The 17,900-nt window shown below is 39.3% G+C and overlaps 1 protein-coding gene across 2 annotated transcripts in view; it reads left to right on the top strand.

Annotated features, from left to right (window-relative positions):
• SPOCK3 (SPARC (osteonectin), cwcv and kazal like domains proteoglycan 3) overlaps window positions 1-17,900 on the top strand; it is a 386,051-nt gene that overhangs the window by 118,420 nt on the left and 249,731 nt on the right. For both annotated transcript variants that reach the window (XM_073341561.2, XM_073341560.2), the window contains exon 3: window positions 15,725-15,770. In XM_073341561.2, coding sequence (XP_073197662.2) covers window positions 15,725-15,770 — 46 coding nt within the window. The remainder of the gene's footprint in view (window positions 1-15,724; window positions 15,771-17,900) is intronic.

Genomic DNA, 17,900 nt, shown 5'->3' with positions numbered 1-17,900 from the left:
CAGTCCGTCTGTGTTTTTTTCATTGTTTTCTTGTGTTCTAGTGTTCCTGACAACAGTTGTCATATTCTTACTTATCTGCTTCTTCTGACCTTGGAGTTACTGGTTGGCTAGTTCTGTTCGTTCAGTAACCAGCCACCCTACTGTGTTTTACTAGGAAAGTGTGCACCTCACTAGTAAATCACACATTTGTCTTGTTTGCTTCATCCTGTTATCTACACAGACTAAGAACCCACTGTAAACGAGACACCAACCAACTTTGACTTTTTACAGCCTTTGAAAGCTGTGTCAACAAGACCCCTAGGGAAAGCAGAAAAGTTCTTTTTTATTTTAAGTTTTCTTATAACAATATTACATATACAATATCTACTTCTCTAATATCATTTAATATGTATTTATCTAATACAGTTCATTATAGACTTCTTTACACTTGAAGACCATGTAAAAGGGGGAGACATAAATCTATCCCCTCTCCTACATGATTGGAAAGCATGGATGGTCCTGAGCTAGTGTAAGCATGTCAAATGACCTAAGTGTCCTGATGAGGAAGAGCCTGTTTGGTCTTGATAGAGTTTAGCAAATAATATAACTCAATCTGCAATGCTCCTGAAAATAAGGCAGTCCCAGATATATGCTATTTTTTCTATGGAGACTAATGACTTTTCAATACAATATTTCTATTTTTCCTGAACGTTGTGAAATTAGACTTCCCTTTATCATAAGCCCTACACTGACGCAATGTGACTAGTAATTTTCCTAAAGAATTTACCATTGTATGATTCTGGTACCAGTTACCTGAAATGAGACCACTGAAAGCAGGAAATTGCAAAAATGTAATTAACTTGATGCTTAGTTTTTGCAATATATTAAGCAGATAACTCTGGAGGAGAAGCCTTCAATAACGTAAGTGCCAACCCTGAATGAATAAGTCAAATGTTTAACCAAAAATATCACTTCTCAGTTTCTAGTTATATCTTGGTATCGGAATACCTTTCAGGACTAGTGCATGAGTACACTGACTTTTGGTGCATATTCCATCTTTAATCTTTTTTCCCCTAAATGTTTTCCATCCTTGCACTTTAGCTCTCCATGAATACGGGAAATGTCTACCTAGTTTACAAAGAAAATTTCTTAAATTTAAAATGGGAAATATGCTGCTTTCCTTTTCCGTTAGGTGTTAGCAACTTAGCTTTAACTGGAGGTAAACAATTACTGAACTATCCAACTCTTGTCTTCATAAATTCTATTCTATTCAGGTATAGGCTTTTATACAGTGCTCATCATCACTGTCGTATCTGAGTGCCTTCCAGTAATGGCACTACACCTGTCAAGGTTCCTTCCCCACTCTGAACTCTAGGGTACAGATGTGGGGACCTGCATGAAAGACCCCCCCTAAGCTTATTCTTACCAGCTTAGGTTAAAATCTTCCCCAAGGTACAAACTTTGCCTTGTCCTTGAACTCTATGCTGCCACTACCAAGCGTGTTAAACAAAGAACAGGGAAAGAGCCCACTTGGAGACGCCTTCCCCCAAAATATCCCCCCAAGCCCTACACCCTCTTTCCGGGGGAAGGCTTGATAAAAATCCTCACCAATTTGTACAGATGGACACAGACCCAAACCCTTGGATCTTAAGAACAATGAAAAAATCAATCAGGTTCTTAAAAGAATTTTAATTAAAGAAAGTGCAAAATGTTACACTAATAAAAATGATACCAACAGGATCTTGTAAAAGGGACAAGGCAAATTGCCACGTTTATTGTAAATACAACAAAATATTCCTATATGCAATGTCTATATAGATCCGTTCACACACAGGTTCTACAAAAAGGTTGTTATAGTTACCGGCCTAGACGTTGCTCATGCCAAGTCACTGGCCAGGTGGAGTGGAGCCGAGTCGTTGTCAGATGCGCACCCGATGCTCCTGGAGGGTGGTAGTAGAACCAGACTCAAAGAACACAGTCCCTGGACCCAATTTTTATAGGTCTCTGGTTCAATACAAGTCTATGGAAGTTGCTTCATCATGCTGAATTTACAATTGAGGTGACCATCCATCAGCAGGTGGTACATCCATGATAGCTAGGTGTTATCTTCTCATTCTTCCTTGATGCGTTTTGGGTGGATTCCGGTTCACCCTCCGGGGGTCATCTGGTTATTTCCACTTTGCATAGTCTTTGGCCCATCGATACCAAGGTTGAAACTCTGAGGATTAGGCTGGTACCATTTACTAACCAATTATTTCCCTGCTTCAGGCTCTCAATTCCATGCACTCAGCATTCATTCTTTTATTTAACAACACAATCTATGACTCTTGATTCACTTAACAAGTTTTATCCCACTATCTATTTTTTTCTCTATTTTCCCTCTTTGGATACCAAGATTTACATAGGCATGACAAGGGGCCCCCACGGGGGAAGAGCATCAGGTTGTTGTTTCAGGAACAGCATTGTTTTCTCAAAGTTCTTATCGCTTTCCAGCACAGATGCTTTGTCCTGTACCGGCCTGAAATAATTAGCACTTTGGCCTTGCATTTGTTACAGAGTGAAATTCAACAGCAATGAACTGATGATCATACCTTTTTACAATACCTATAAACTCTTTTGTCTATCTTTATTTCTACTACTACATAATTATAATTCTATCATACTTATATAACTTTGAGGGTGACCCCACAAAAAGAATCACCTCTGTAAAATCAGGATGGTAAACAGCTTACAGGGTAATCAGATTCAAAACATAAAGAATCGCTCTAGGTAACCTTAAGTTACAAAAAGACACAAAAACAGGAATATACATTCCATTCAGCACAACTTACTTTACCAACCATTAAACAAAAGGAAATCTAATGCATTTCTAGCTAGATTACTTACTAACTTAACAGGAGTTGTAAGTCTGCATTCCTGATCTGTTCCCGGCAAAAGCATCAGACAGACAGACCCTTTCTTCTCCCCACTCCAGATTTGAAAGTATCTTGTCCCCTTATTAGTCATTTTGGGTCGGTGCCAGCGAGGTTATCTTAGCTTCTTAACCCTTTACAGGTGAAAGGGTTTTGCCTCTGGCCAGGAGGGATTTTATAGCACTGTATACAGAAAGGTGGTTACCCTTCCCTTTATTTTTATGACAACACCTCTGTCAAATGTTTGTTCTATCATCCCTGCCTCAGAGAGAGAAACTCGTGGAGTGCAGTACCGTATGCTGGTAGGTTTTTTTTTAAAATATAAATGTTCCTGTAGCTCTTTGTTTTTACATTGGAGAGGGTAAGGTGAAATGCACCTCAAAGAAATGCACCTCAGATTTTGAGTGGAAGGTAGTATGGTTTTTGATGGTCCTTCATTCTTGGGGGAGTTCATTACACAGTCTCAGATCAGCCTGGAGAAAGGTCTGTCTCACACACAGATGGGCTTTACTTTTGTTGTTGAGAATTTCATTGCGCCAGAGGAGCGTAGTTGTTGACCAGAGTCTTCATCTCGGAGCTTTAGATGGTCTTTTAGATATCCTGGGACCAGGTTATGGAGCACTTTGAAAATAAGGACTGGGACCTTGAACTTGATTCAGACTTCCATGAGAAGTCAGTGCAAAGGGCAGTGGACAGGTTTGATGTGTTTGTGGTACCCTGTGTTTCTGAGGAGATGTGCTGCAGCATTCTGAATTAGTTGAGGCTTCATGCCCAGGTATAATGCATGGCTGTAACCCATCTGAGAGGTAACATGCATTAACTGAGGCCAGGTCTTTGTCTGATATACAGATGTATATCTTCATGATCAGTCCGCTTACAGATTCTTAAACATAGGCCACATCTGTTTAGTATGATATAAGCACACTTTTTCCTCGTTGCCCATGTGATCTTCCTTTCTGAATCTGGTGACATCCTTTTCTTTCCCTTATTCTTGTTTTTACATCTGTGCATATTTTTTGCTGCACTCTTAGATATGCTGTAAGTATAGACATGTAAGAGCTGGAAGGGACTTTGAAAGGTATCATGTCTGGCACCTGTGCTGAGGTAGGAAAGAGTAAACCTACACCATCCCTGACAGGTTTTTGTCCAACCTGTTCTTTAAAACCTGAGTGATAGAGATGGGGAAGGGAGAAATTCCACAACCTTCCTTGGAAACCTATTCCAGTGCTTAACTATCCTTATAGTTAGAAAGGTTTTCCTAATAGCTGACCTAAATCTCCCTTGCTGCAGATTGAGCCCATTACTTTTCCATGTCCATGGAAGATGGACTTGATCAATTGATCACATCCTAACAGACCTTAACCTATTTGAAGACTGTTATCAAGTCCTCCATTAGTCAGATTTTCTTAAGACTGAACATGCCCAGTTTTTTTATCTTTCTTCGTAGATCAGGTTTTCAAAACCTTTGATCATTTTTGTTGCTCTTATCTGGAAACTCTCTCCAATTTGTCCATGTCTTTCCTAAAGTGTTGGCACCCAGAGCTGGACACAGTACTCCAGCTGAGGCCTCATCAGTGCTGAGTAAAACAGGACAATTATCTCCTGTGTCTTACATACAACACTCCTGTTAATACACCCCAGAATGCTGCTATTTTTTTTTTGTAACTGCATAACATCGTTGACTCGTATTCAGTTTGTGATCCACTAGAACCCCGAGATCCTTTTCAGCAGGACTATTACCTAGCCAGTTATTCCCCATTTTATATTTGTGCGTTCAGTTCTTTGTACTTTGTACTTGCTTTTACTGAATTTCATATTGTTGATTTCAGGCCAATTCTCCAATTTGTCAAGATGGTTTTGAATGTTAATCCTGCCCATGAAAGTGATTTGCAACCCCTCCCACTTTGGTGTCATCCACAGATTTTATAAGCAGAGTCTCCACTCCATTATCCAATACATTAATGAAAATAATGAACAGTTCTGGACTCAGGAACTGATTCCTTTGGGACCCCACTAAATGCTCCCTCCCAGCTGGATAGTGAACCATTGATAAATATTCTTGGGGTATGGTCTTTCAACCAGTTGGGTACCTACGTTACAGTAATTTCATATAGACCATATTTCCCTAGTTTATGACAATGTCCTAACGTTCTCTTGCCTTTTGTTTTATTATTTCTCAGTCCTCTCCAAGTCAGAGAGCCTTCTAAGTGGGGCATTTCACATCTCTATAGCAACTGGATGCAGAACAGATCTTGGCTCTGAACCTGGGTTTAGGACAGCCCCTCAGGAAGAGCTCTTCAAGAGTCTGTGGCTCCAAATGGCAAAAATAGCAGATTCCTTTTTTAGCAGAGCTTTCACAGGAGTTGTAGAAGATTTTTAGTTAAAAACCTGTTTATTCCTTGGCTTCCACACTTTTCTTAATCTTTTTTTAAAGTTAAAAAATGCTTTCTTAGAAGGGTTTGGAGGACAGACCTCTCCCTCCCCACTGAGTCATGGCAGACAGACAATGACCACAGCCAGTGTGTGGGAAGAGACATGAGGAGACTGTTTTGCAGGCCTCTGGAAGACTGAGACCATGCCAGACTCAGTGGCATGGAGCCAAGGATAAGATTTTCAAAGCCCCCTGCCTCTCCTGTGGACATGGGACTCCTATTCCCACAACTTGCAAAGGAAGCAGGAACCAAATATGAGATCCTTGAATCTCAGAGGAAGGCATGACTCCCCTGTTGCACCCAAGGAAACAATTGCCTACCCAGATGTAGGCAGGTTCTGTGTCAAGATGGTTGAAAATGTTGCAAAGCATCCCTCTTTCCCACAGGCTGTTTTTACGTGCAAGTCCTCAGCTACCATGAAACTTGCTAGCTCCTGTGACCTTTCTGATATCATTTGGCCCCAGTGCCTCTGGCTTAGTCTCCTCCAGGTCTGTCAGTCCCCACCGAGGCCATATCCAGCAGCAGAGACCGTGGGATGAAATAATTTGGATCCCCTTCCCCGGGAGAAGGGTTTACCACCTCTTCTTATTTTCCTCAGGGAGCTATATGCCTGCAGACTGTCCTTTCATTTTCCCTGGTAATGCTTTCTCTCCCATACAGAACCCCTCTCCATTTCCCTCAGGTGGCTTGGCTCAAGGACTCATGAATTGTATTGCTCACAATCCGCTCTTAAAGAGAAAGCACAAAGTCTTAAAAAAAATTTTATGAGAGTCTCCCCTCTAGATCTTCTAAAGTTGAAGCGTTGAGTGTCATACTTCATTTTTATCTGTGCTTCCCGGAATAGGGGGAATGCTGAGTTCACAGGTGCTCATTTTTAAAAATGAAACAAAAATACAAACCAACCAAAAAAAACAAACAAACCCACCACCTTGCAAAGTCCATTTAAAAGCCATGTAATTCTTCCTCCTCTGATTTGAGTGTGCAAATAAAGTGGAAGGAGAATTCCTAGGCAGAGGTACTTGCTCTGTCTAATGTTAAGTTGGCTGCAGCCTCCTCAGTAGGGGCATAGTAATACCAGCTGAGGGAATTATTACATTCTTTATTATCCTCTTATAAAAACCTCTTCAAATACATTAAAAGGTTGCTATAAAGAGGATTGGTGTATACATTGTTCTTCTCCTTAAACAAAAAGTAGTGGGCTTAAATTGAAGCAAGGGAGACTTAAGTTAGTCATTGGGAAAAACCTCCTACCTGTAAGAGTAGTTAAGCATTGGAACAAATTACTTAGGGAGGATGTGGAATCTGTCATTGGAGGTTTCAAGAACAGATTAGACAAGCACTTTTCAGGGATAATACTTAGTCCTGCCTCAGTGCTGGGGACTTGAGTTGATGACCTACTGAGGTCACTTCTAGTCCTACATTTCTATGAATCTGGGAGCTCATGTTCAGCTGACTATCCACCATGATCCCCAAATCTTTTTCAGAGTCACAGTTTATCAGGATAGGGTACCCCCTCATGTAATCCTAGATGTATACATTGGAATTTATCAGTAATAAAACTAAGTCAACCCCCCCCTTTATTTATAATATATATATCAAGTTAGTCTGACAGGATTTATTTTCCATAAACCCATGTAGATTAGCATTAATTATGTTGCCCTCCTTTAATTCTTTGACTCCCATATCAGCCTCTTCATTATCTTGCCTGATCAATGTCAAACTGATAAGTGTATAATTACTCTGGTCATCCCATTAACGCTTTTTAAATATTGGCACATGTCAAGGTTCCTCCCCCACTCTGAACTCTAGGGTACAGATGTGGGGACCTGCATGAAAACCACCTAAGCTTATTTTTACCAGCTTAGGTTAAAACTTCCCCAAGGTACAAATTAATTTTATCCTTTGTCCTTGGAATATCCACTGCCACCACCAAACTCTAACTGGGTTTACTGGGAAACGTGGTTTGGACACGTCTTTCCCCCCAAAATCCTCCCAACCCTTGCACCCCACTTCCTGGGAAAGGTTTGGTAAAAATCCTCACCAATTTGCGTAGGTGACCACAGACCCAAACCTTTGGATCTGAGAACAATGAAAAATCATTCAGTTTTCTTACAAGAAGACTTTTAATATAAATAGAAATAAAGGAATCACCTCTGTAAAATCAGGATGGTAGATACCTTACAGGGTGATTAGATTCAAAACATGGAGAATCCCTCTAGGCAAAACCTTAAGTTACAAAAAAGAGACACAGACAGGAATAGTCATTCTATTCAGCACAGTTCCTTTCTCAGCCATTTAAAGAAATCATAATCTAACACATGCCTAGCTAGATTACTTACTAAAAGTTCTAAGACTCCATTCCTGTTCTATCCCCGACAAGAGCAGCATACAGACAGACACAGACCCTTTGTTCCTCTCCCTCCTCCCAGCTTTTGAAAGTATCTTGTCTCCTCATTGGTCATTTTGGTCAGGTGCCAGCGAGGTTACCTTTAGCTTCTTAACCCTTTACAGGTGAGAGGATTTTTCCTCTGGCCAGGAGGGATTTTAAAGGGGTTTACCCTTCCCTTTATATTTGACAGCACAACCTTACCTTTTTTTCTGTGTCTTCTGGAACGTCCCCATGTTCCAAGATTTATTGAAAGTCAACATTAATGGTCCAGCAAGCTCCTCAGCTGGCTTTCTTAAATCTATTGCATGCAAGTTTGTGCAATATTATTGATAATTCTACCATTTCCATTTAGTAATGGACCAGTACCATTGTCAGGATTGGTTTTGTTCCTAATATGTTTTTTAAAAATCCATCTTATTGTCCTTAACTTTTTTGTTGCAGATTTCTCCTTGTGTCCCTTTGCTTCCCTTATCAACTTTCTACAATTCCTACTTTCTGATTTGAATTCACTACTATCAACTTTGACTTTCTTCAATTTGGTATATATTATTTTTATTTTATTTTTTTATAGCTGCCTTCACTTCCCTCTAAATTATGGCATTTTTTAACCAATATGTCCTCCTTTCTCAATTCTAGGGTTGTTGCTTTTTGGTCTTCTAGAAGGTGTTCCTAAACAATTCCCAATTATCATTAACATTGGGAGAAAAGAGATTCAAACATGATGGAGGAGGAGGTGGTCCTCTTATTTCAGAAATGTGCTATAAGTCTATTCCCATCTTAGCTACTGTGTGTAAAGATGCTAAAGAAAAACATGAGGGAATAGGCCACAGTAATTATAATAATGTATTAATAAACCCTGATGTCATGGTTCTCAGATTTGATTTAGCTGTAACTGGAACCTCTCTTCAAACTCCCAACAAACACACAAAACTAGGTCCTATCCTGAATCAATATCCAATGCTGCCTAACCAGTCAGCTGGGAATCTGAAAGGAAGGAACTACGTTCCATGAATCTGGTGTCTTGGAGGAAATTCACAAATTATATCTATATAACATTTGAGGTTCAGATCTTGGTGTTTCGAGGGACACACATCAGGGGAAGGTCATATGGAGAAAAGAACATTTTAGTGTTTTTTTTTCCAAGGTGGTCTGACCTTGGGGGGGCTCCCGGTCCGTATTTCTTGGAAAGAGAAGTCAGTAGGTGTAGGCATATTGCACTGTAAGAAACCCAGGAGAACTCTTATCAGTCTCACATAATAAATAACTGGAGACTACCACTCTGATCAGTCCTCTGGGAATATGCAGGTTCCTTTCAGGTCTTTAAGGCTGCTAGAGGGTCTTCCATCCACACTTCCTCAAACACTCTGGGGTTAACATCCTCACCCCTTCTCAGCAGTGTTTGGTAGAAGCATGTTATAGAACAGGAAGCCCCAGTTCTTTTTCAATTCTGCATGAATGAATTGAATCCTCCCCCTCCCTATGGATGATAGACAGTCTTCACAGTGGGATGTAGAAAGCAGTAAGGCTGACATGGAAAGGACTGAGAGAAGGAAAATTATGCCCAGGGTTGTTTTATTAGCTATTGTTTGTCAAATAGTTTGAAAAGAAAGTGAGTGTTCCTGCAGGATTGGTGGAGAGTTGCGGAAGAGGGAATATTGGCATCTGTCCCGGTTTCATGTCAAGATTCTGCTGCAAGTGGCTTGAATTGTATAGCACTTTTTAATGGTATTTTCAGGGATGTTTCATGCCTGTTAATCAACTGAAAGGATTGTTAATAAATAATGTCTTTACAATAGCCTTTGTCCTCTTTTAGTATATTTTGATACTTTTTTTGTTTTTGAGAGCACCAATTGCTTTTCAAGAATGGGGTGGGGTGGGCGGGGGGAAGGGAATCAGTCAAAATGTAACTGTTGGTTTTATATTTGCTGAAATGTGTCAGATAAATCCAGAAAGGAGAAACAAAAATGTCACCCACCCACATCAACCAGGTGGGAGAAATAGATGGGGCTGGTGGTGAAAGGGGGTAGTCCCAGTAGCAAGGGAGGGAGACTCTTGCCAAGGGACATTAAGTAGCTCCTCTCCTTGGGAGTCTCTGGCATCCATTGTCTAGCTCGTAGAGAGAGGTGCTGATTAGCCAGCATTCTTCAGCTTGTAGGATTTAGCCTAGTACAGGGGCCATGTGGAGCCTCTTTTGGCTCTGTTCCAGCAGATCACTCTACCCACCTGAACCAGGAATGGGAATCTGGCCTGACAGATGCTGCAGGTCTGACTGATTGCCTGTTCAGGGAGTCAGGAAGGATTTTTTTCTCCCATGGGCCAATTGGCAGAGCATAGGGAGTTATTTTATCTGCCTTGCCGTACCTTCAAGCCACAGTGAATTGAGCAGGAACATGCTTTCCTTATGATCTGGTTAGCTGCTTTTTGCCTTTTTTAGACACTTTCGTTAAGGCCATCTGATTATCAAATCACTTAAGAACATAAAAACATCCATACTGGGTCAGACCAAAAGTCTATCTAGCTGAGTGTCCTCTCTTCCAACAGTGGCTAATGCCAGGTGCCCCAGAGGGAATGAACACAACAGGTAATCATCAAGTGATCCATACCCAGTCGCTCATTCTCAACTTCTGGCAAACAGGGGTTAGGGACACCATCCCTGCCCATCCTGTCTAATAGCCATTGATGGACCTATCCTCCATGAACTTATCTAGGTTTTTTGTTTTTGTTTTGTTTTTTGTTTAACCCTAAATGGATAGTTCATTTTGAATAGGATAAGCCATTTGGGAAATGCCCCAAAATATATTGGTTTCATCCTACAGTTAAACACTTATTTTAGAGAAACTTCTATTTGTAGGATCACCAGATCAGGATGATCCTGATTCAGCAAGGTACTTAAGCAGGTCCCTAACTTCTTAAGAATGTTAGTCGTCCCACTGAAGTCTATAAAGTTATGGCTAATATGGGTAGTGTATGTCATCTTCAGTATATGGGAATTTAGAGAATTGTGGAGGTGTCACTTTCAGTTTCAGTGAGATTGTCACTGTGAAAACACACATCCTCTAGGTGTCTGATGGAAAAACAATGCAATCTCAGACATGTTTCAGAACTGACCTCACCTTGCACCTGTATGTGCTCGGGGTATGTAGGGACAAGAACAAGACAACCAAGAAAGAAAGAGGCTGTATCTTCATCTAATTTCATTCTTGGATCCAAAATCCTGAGAAATTAGCTTCTGGCATATACAGCTTATCTGGGGACACTGTGGTTAGGAAGAATCCTAAGATAATTATCGCCAACCTTCGCTATAGACATGAACCATATGTGTGACCATTTATAGTTTTATACTATATTAAAGTTATGAAATAATGAGATTTAGTAAATTATATTTTCTTGCTGACTGAGTAGCACATTGAATTTTATAGTATGTAGAATCTTCTTGGTGGAAGCAATATTTCTGAAAAGACTAGCATGTCAAAGTATTATAAAGATGATTGACACTACAAGTTTTAGGAACAATGAAATATTTGTTGAACTCCTACTTACTGAGCAAGTACCAAAAATCTTCATCTAATAACTAGTTAACATTTTTATTTTGTGTTTAGGGCACATAGGCCTTCTTGTAAAAATGTCCATTTTAAAATGGATTTTGTGTTTAAGTAAGGGTTGTTTTGGTGACAATTGGTTTGGAAAAGCAATAAAGGTATATTATATCAATGGAATATACTCTAGTAGGTTGGAACCACATATAGTTTACTTTAGGAAAAATAAGGTTTTTGGCTAACAAGTTAACTTTTTACAAGTTTTCTACTTCTGAGGTATGTTTTGGCACAAATGCCCTTCCTTAATTATTTACTGTAGTTGAAATTGCTGTGTTACCACTTACTGTAAAGAAAAGCATAGGTAATCTGCACTCATTCAGTTGTATGATTGAGATGGTTGACTTGATATATTTTGGGTATTTTGCTGTTTCTCTGGATTAACGTTAGGGTTCCATGTTCTAGGGAAATAGTTGGGTGTTAGTGTTAACATACAAGTAGCAATCATAATTGCTTCCATTTGTCTGCTTTTTCAGAATAGAGCATTTTCTTAATTATAATCCATTCTGTTTTTTCAGCACCTTAGTAGTAAAAATATTATCTGAATCCAACCAAATTTTCAATTAAATGTATTACAATAAAGTGGAGATTCATAAAAAGAAAATACCAGTTAGTTTACCATGTCATTTATTCCTTCAGGTGTAAAGCAGTGTGTACAGAAAAAAATAAATAAAAATGCTAGTAGTAATATGTTTTGTGTTGCTTTTTATGAGCACTTTCATCAGACATTTTTTCTGCTTTTATAATGATTACATTAGCAAATATCAAATTAGCAAACAAAATTTCAGATATGCAGATTGAGAATGTCTTCCTTTCCCATCGCCAAAAGTCAACTGTATTTAATATACATTGTATATGAATGAAAGCAACAGCAAATAAGATAACTCACATGTTCATGTTTGCAGAACACAAAGTATCTTATTTCTCATTTTTAAAAAAAATCTGACAGTCAGTGGACTGTCCATAAAATGGTGTAAATATTTTAGGCATTTCAGAAAAGAGGAGTTTTTAAACTTTTTATTTATTTATTTTTGTCGGTACTGTGTCTTATCATAGCTAACAAAATGCATCAGATACAGAAAATAAATGATGGAAGTTAATTTTTTTAAATAATTTACCTTTGAAGACCATAGAAATAAAAGAAAGAAAAATGAAAAAAAAGCCTTGAACACACACCATTTTGTTAGTGTGTGTGTGTGTATTATGTAAAATATATACACATAAATATACCATATAGCCCCACAGCAATTTTAAATTGGAAAAGACTGATTTTTAGCTCTTAGATTTTTAGCACCTTATTCAGATTTTTCTTTTAATGTAACATTACCTACAAAATTACTTTTGACTTCTGGAACTTTCCTAATATGCTAGGCCCTAGCTCCACACAGCTGAACCTATTTGAAGTTAATGTGGCACAGCACAAAGGTCCACCCATGTATGTCTGATCGGAGACTTATTGAATAAACTGTAAGATGCAACACTAAGGATGAAATTCTGGCCTCACTGAACTCATTGGCAAAACTCCCCTTGACTTCAGGGGTCCAAGTTTTCTGTTGAAGAATTGAAGGGAAACTAAGTTGCAGTCTCATCAGCCTGATATGTTACAAGTTAATCACAGAAATGATATACTTAAAGTTTGTTATATGTATTCCTCTGTTCAGCTGATTCATTGATCATCATGTGCATTGAGTACTCCTTCAACTTTTATAATGAACATTATATAGACCAAGGCTCTCAACACATGGCCCGTGGGGTTATTTTCGGCAGCTCGCCAAGCTCCCCTCCCCCCAGCGTGCTGTGTCCCCACTCCTCTGCCTACCTCCAGGCGCTGAGCACTTTCCAGGGGGGAGGAGCAGGGAGCTGTGCGCTCAGGGGAGGAAGCGGAGAAGAGGCGGGGCCGGGCGGGGATTTGGGGAAGGGGTTGGAATAGGGGCAGGGAGGGGGCGGAGTTGGAGTGGGGACTTTGGGGAAGGGTTTGGATTGGAGTGGGGAAGGGGTGGGAAGAGGCAGGGGGGGCGGGGCCTCATGGAAGGGGTGGAGTGGGGGCGGAGCAGCGGTGGGGGGGTGTCAGTGATGCGGCCCTCGGGCCAATGTACTAGTCCTCGTGGTGATTCGAGTTTGAGATCCCTGATATAGACAGAAAATAGAGAATCCACACTTTGATAAGGAGGAATACAACCAGAAAAACAAGTATCATTTATCATTTCTGTTCAGCTTTCATAAGCTTTTATAACTTTGTTTTATTTTCTTCCATTTTATATTGCTGTATTTTTTTTCAAGAATGGAACAAAGGCAGGCAAACAAAAGTATACTACAGTGCAGAGACTGTTAACTTGTACAACAGTCACAGCCATCAACATTAGGGTAGAGGAGTGCTTCCCACTTTAAGGTTCTGTTCTCTTTTTTTTTTTTTCCCTTTCCAAGGTTGGCATGGCTCAGCATAGGATCATGAACTCAGTGTATATGATACAAATGTATTGTAAAAATAAGTTTTATTAACACCATGCATGAAAGATCTGTTTTATACTACAACCGCTTTTTTGCATCTATGTGAAACCAAATTTTAGTGTATTTTTCACTATTTCCTCACCTATGCAAATATATTTTCTCCCTTAAAGCTGTATTTGATAACTCTTTAACTTATCATGAACATATGGACAGTTGTAATGTACATTTTGCCTCTGAGATTTCAGTACCCATTGCTTGGTGTTTGCTAGAGGATCTCAGCACAGAAACTTCTGGGTAAAGGCATGTCTCTTTATTTCCAGTGTTATGAAAAGATCTGACCAAGCTTTTGTAGTTTTTTGTTTATTAAAAAAAGGGGGGGGGGAAATAGAGTTGCTGGTTGGTAATTTATCCAATTAATTAATCATAGTAAATAAACTTTATGTAGACGTTCTGATGTCCAGTAAAATCTATTTGAGATTATTCTAGAAAAGGCATAAAGTAGAATTGAATATATTTGAGATTCCATCAGTTTTCCCAGTCTTCATCTTGTATCTCTAGTATCAGTGGGTACATCAAAGAATTAAGCTATTGGTATGTATTGTTGTTGTGGTTAGATGTTTGGCTGCATGTGTGTGTTTCCTCTCTGTGCTGCCCCAGCCCAGGGCAAACAGCTGGTATGGCAGACCTTGAGTGAACCGCCCAATTACCACAAGATTCATTAAGGTACAAAGGCACCTAGCCAGGTTTATTGCTGACAAAGCACGGTACTAGTATTCCGCAGACTTTACCGGACCGCTAATACATGTATGCCTGTAACAATGAACCAGCTGAGTGAATGGCAGAACTTTCCGTTTCTCCCTAGGCCAAAGAAAAATACTTCCTCTGAAATACATCTTTATACCCTGATACAAACAAGTTAGTACTGCCTCTCTAACATAGTTAGTTACTGCCCCCTAATGTGGCTAATTATTACCCATTACCTTGTACATGATGGTTTAATTAAAACGTTTTTATTGTATACTATCATCCTGACCTTATCTTTTTAGGAAGGGTCAATGTGTTTCTTTTATTCTTGGGGAACGTTTTTGTACCATCCTCGATATTGGGATGTTCTGGTACCACTTAATATCAGGATGTTTGTGTGAGTTCTCTGTGGCTAGCACTTCTTAGAAATGTGTATTTTTGCAATATCAGCCTTGTTCTTGCCAAATTCTGTAAGCAGGTTCTGCCTCATACCAGACCTATGATACAGGGCTTATGTCTCAGGCTCTCTTCCTACTACAGTTGCAAATTTTTTATTTATTACTAAACATCTTAAAGTTTTACAATAAAGATGTTTGAATATTAGTTTTTATTCTCATGCACATAGGCAAATACATGATTTAATCAGGAGTCAGTCTTAATGGTTAGGCTGATTATTTGTTAAATGGAAATGGAGTGCTTGAGAGTATTGAGTGATTGGTATATTCTTGGAGAAAAATCTCTATGTACAACTCCTATATAATTTGGAAATGTTTGTTATAGACTACTTTTTTATTCATGATAACTTGAGAACTTAGCTTTAGACAAGTTCAGTATTAATGTAACATTCTGGTTTATTTTATTCAATAAGCTTGTTTGTTAACATTATAGAAACATATTTTAGATTCACATCATAATTACTGTAACATGTTATAAGCAGAAGTAAAACCTGCACATGGCTATTGTATTTTCTTGCTTTTCATAATAGTATACATCATCTGTTTCAGTTAATGCTTGACATGGCATGTGAATTGTATTGTATGCTTGCTTTCTATTCCAAGCAAGCAGTGTGTTCTGTTTTGATAACTATAACTTTTTTTTTTTTTATTGCTTGCCCCTTGCAGGAAGTAGAGGTTTGTATATATATCTTCTGCATTTTGCATTCCTTTTTTGTATGTATGCATTGATTTCTTATGTCATGTTAAATGTAGGCTGTTTTTCCCCTTCCAGGATGATTATTTCCGCACATGGAGTCCGGGTAAACCATTTGATCAAGGTAAGAAATTATCCTATTAAAAATGTATTACCATTGTAAATGCTTTAAAATGTATAATATTCCTTTTTAAAAATAATAACTCTAAACCTTTATGAAATTGTGAAGTCTTTTTGGTGTTACTCTGGTAGATTTAAAACAGGACCACAATGGGAAAGGTAGCATTCCAATTATTATATCCACAATTATTGTAACTAATTATTTATTAGGAGAAAATATGGAGAAAATGCTGGAGAAAATAATGGGAGGGCAATAGTAACCTATGTAAGGTTGTTTAACACTTCCCATTATAAATATTTGTCAAGGGTTTTTTTTTGTTTTTTTTATTATAAATTTTATAGAGGTCAAACACTTCCATGATTTCATAGAATCATAGAATATCAGGGATCTCAGGAGGTCATCTAGTCCAACCCCCTGCTCAAAGCAGGACAAATCCCAACTAAATCATCCCAGCCAGGGCTTTGCCAAGCCTGACCTTAAAAACCTCAAAGGAAGGAGATTCTACCACCTCCCTAGGTAACACATTCCAGTGTTTCACCACTTTCCTAGTGAAAAAGTTTTTCCTGATATCCAACCTAAACCTCCCCCATGGCAACTTGACAGAACAAGGAGTAATGGTCTCAACTGCTACCACCGAGAACAGTCTAGATTCATCCTCTTTGGAACCGCCTTTCAGGTAGTTGAAAGCAGCTATCAAATCCCCCCTCATTCTTCTCTTCTGCAGACTACATAATCCCAGTTTCCTCAGCCTCTCCTCATAAGTCATGTATTCCAGTCCCCTAATCATTTTTGTTGCCCTCCACTGGACATTTTCCAATTTTTTCACATCCTTCTTGTAGTGTGGGTCCCAAAACTGGACACAGTCCTCCAGATGAGGCCTCACCAATGTTGAATAGAGGGGAACAATTATGTCCCTCGATCTGCTGGCAATGCCCGTACTTATACAGCCCAAAATGCCGTTTGCCTTCTTGGCAACAAGGGCACACTGTTGACTCATATCCAGCACCTCGTCCACTGTAACCCCTAGGTCCTTTTCTGCAGAACTGCTGCCTAGCCATGCAGTCCTTAGTCTGTAGTGATGCATGGGATTCTTCTGTCCTAAGTGCAGGACTCTGCACTTGTCTTTGTTGAACCTCATCAGATTTCTTTTGGCCCAATCCCCTAATTTGTCTAGTTCCCTCTGTATCCTATCCTTACCCTCCAGCATATCTACCACTCCTTCCAGTTTTTCATCTGCAAACTTGCTGAGGGTGCAATCCACATCCTCCTCCAGATCATTAATAAAGATATTGAACAAAACCGGCCCCAGGACCGACCCTTGGGGCACTCTGCAGAGGAACTTGGAAGGAGGACGGGTCTAGAGTTAGATGCTTTAGCTGTCCTTGTAAAAAATCCATTCAGATTTTGCTGAGTTATAAACAATTGAGAATCAATATTTGTAGTCTTAATTATGCTCAGTAGATCTTGCCAGAGGTTTGCTGCTGAATATTTTGGACACTCCACCTGCACTGAGCATGCTCCACAGCATCTCTCTGCAATCATGGTGAGAAAGCCAAATGGAACCTTAGGGGCAACCACTGTGAGTCGGGTTTATGAAGATTGCTGGATAAAAATGTTTTGGGAGCTATTTTGGCATTGTTCAGACTTGGGAAATCACTTCAAAAGTTGACAGTTGAGCCCTATTGATGCTTTCTGTTGTCAAAGGACTCTGACAAGCTTGTCTACTATATTGTAGTATAGAAAGCCTTTAATGTAGGGAAGTCCCTTCTTTAGTTTGCAAGAACAGTCCTTAGGTTGAGGGTGGCATGGATGGAGAGGAGTTGTAAAAATGCTTTAGTACAGTGATCGGTTTTTGAACATTTGAGTGAGATGCAGCAAACAAAACAGTCGAGCCATTAGACATTTTCAACCCTTAAACTTCTTGTATGAAAACAAGGACTAGACAACTGCATATTCCCTTGTCCATCTAATCCAGTTCTTGTATTTTGCTCCAAAGCATGCTAGGAGGAGAGTGAGAGCGACTATAACCTTGCTTTTTGAATTTCTAAAACAGAGCACTTTAGAGACGGAGACTTCTTTCCTGATAGCTACAATAGCATGTTCACAGTGAAGGGACTTTAATGAGAGTTACAC

Source organism: Lepidochelys kempii, chromosome 4 (assembly GCF_965140285.1).
Source record: "Lepidochelys kempii isolate rLepKem1 chromosome 4, rLepKem1.hap1, whole genome shotgun sequence".
Classification (NCBI taxonomy): domain Eukaryota; kingdom Metazoa; phylum Chordata; order Testudines; family Cheloniidae; genus Lepidochelys; species Lepidochelys kempii.
The sequence above is the reverse complement of the archived record's forward strand: the minus strand, read 5'-3'. Positions and strand labels throughout refer to the sequence as shown.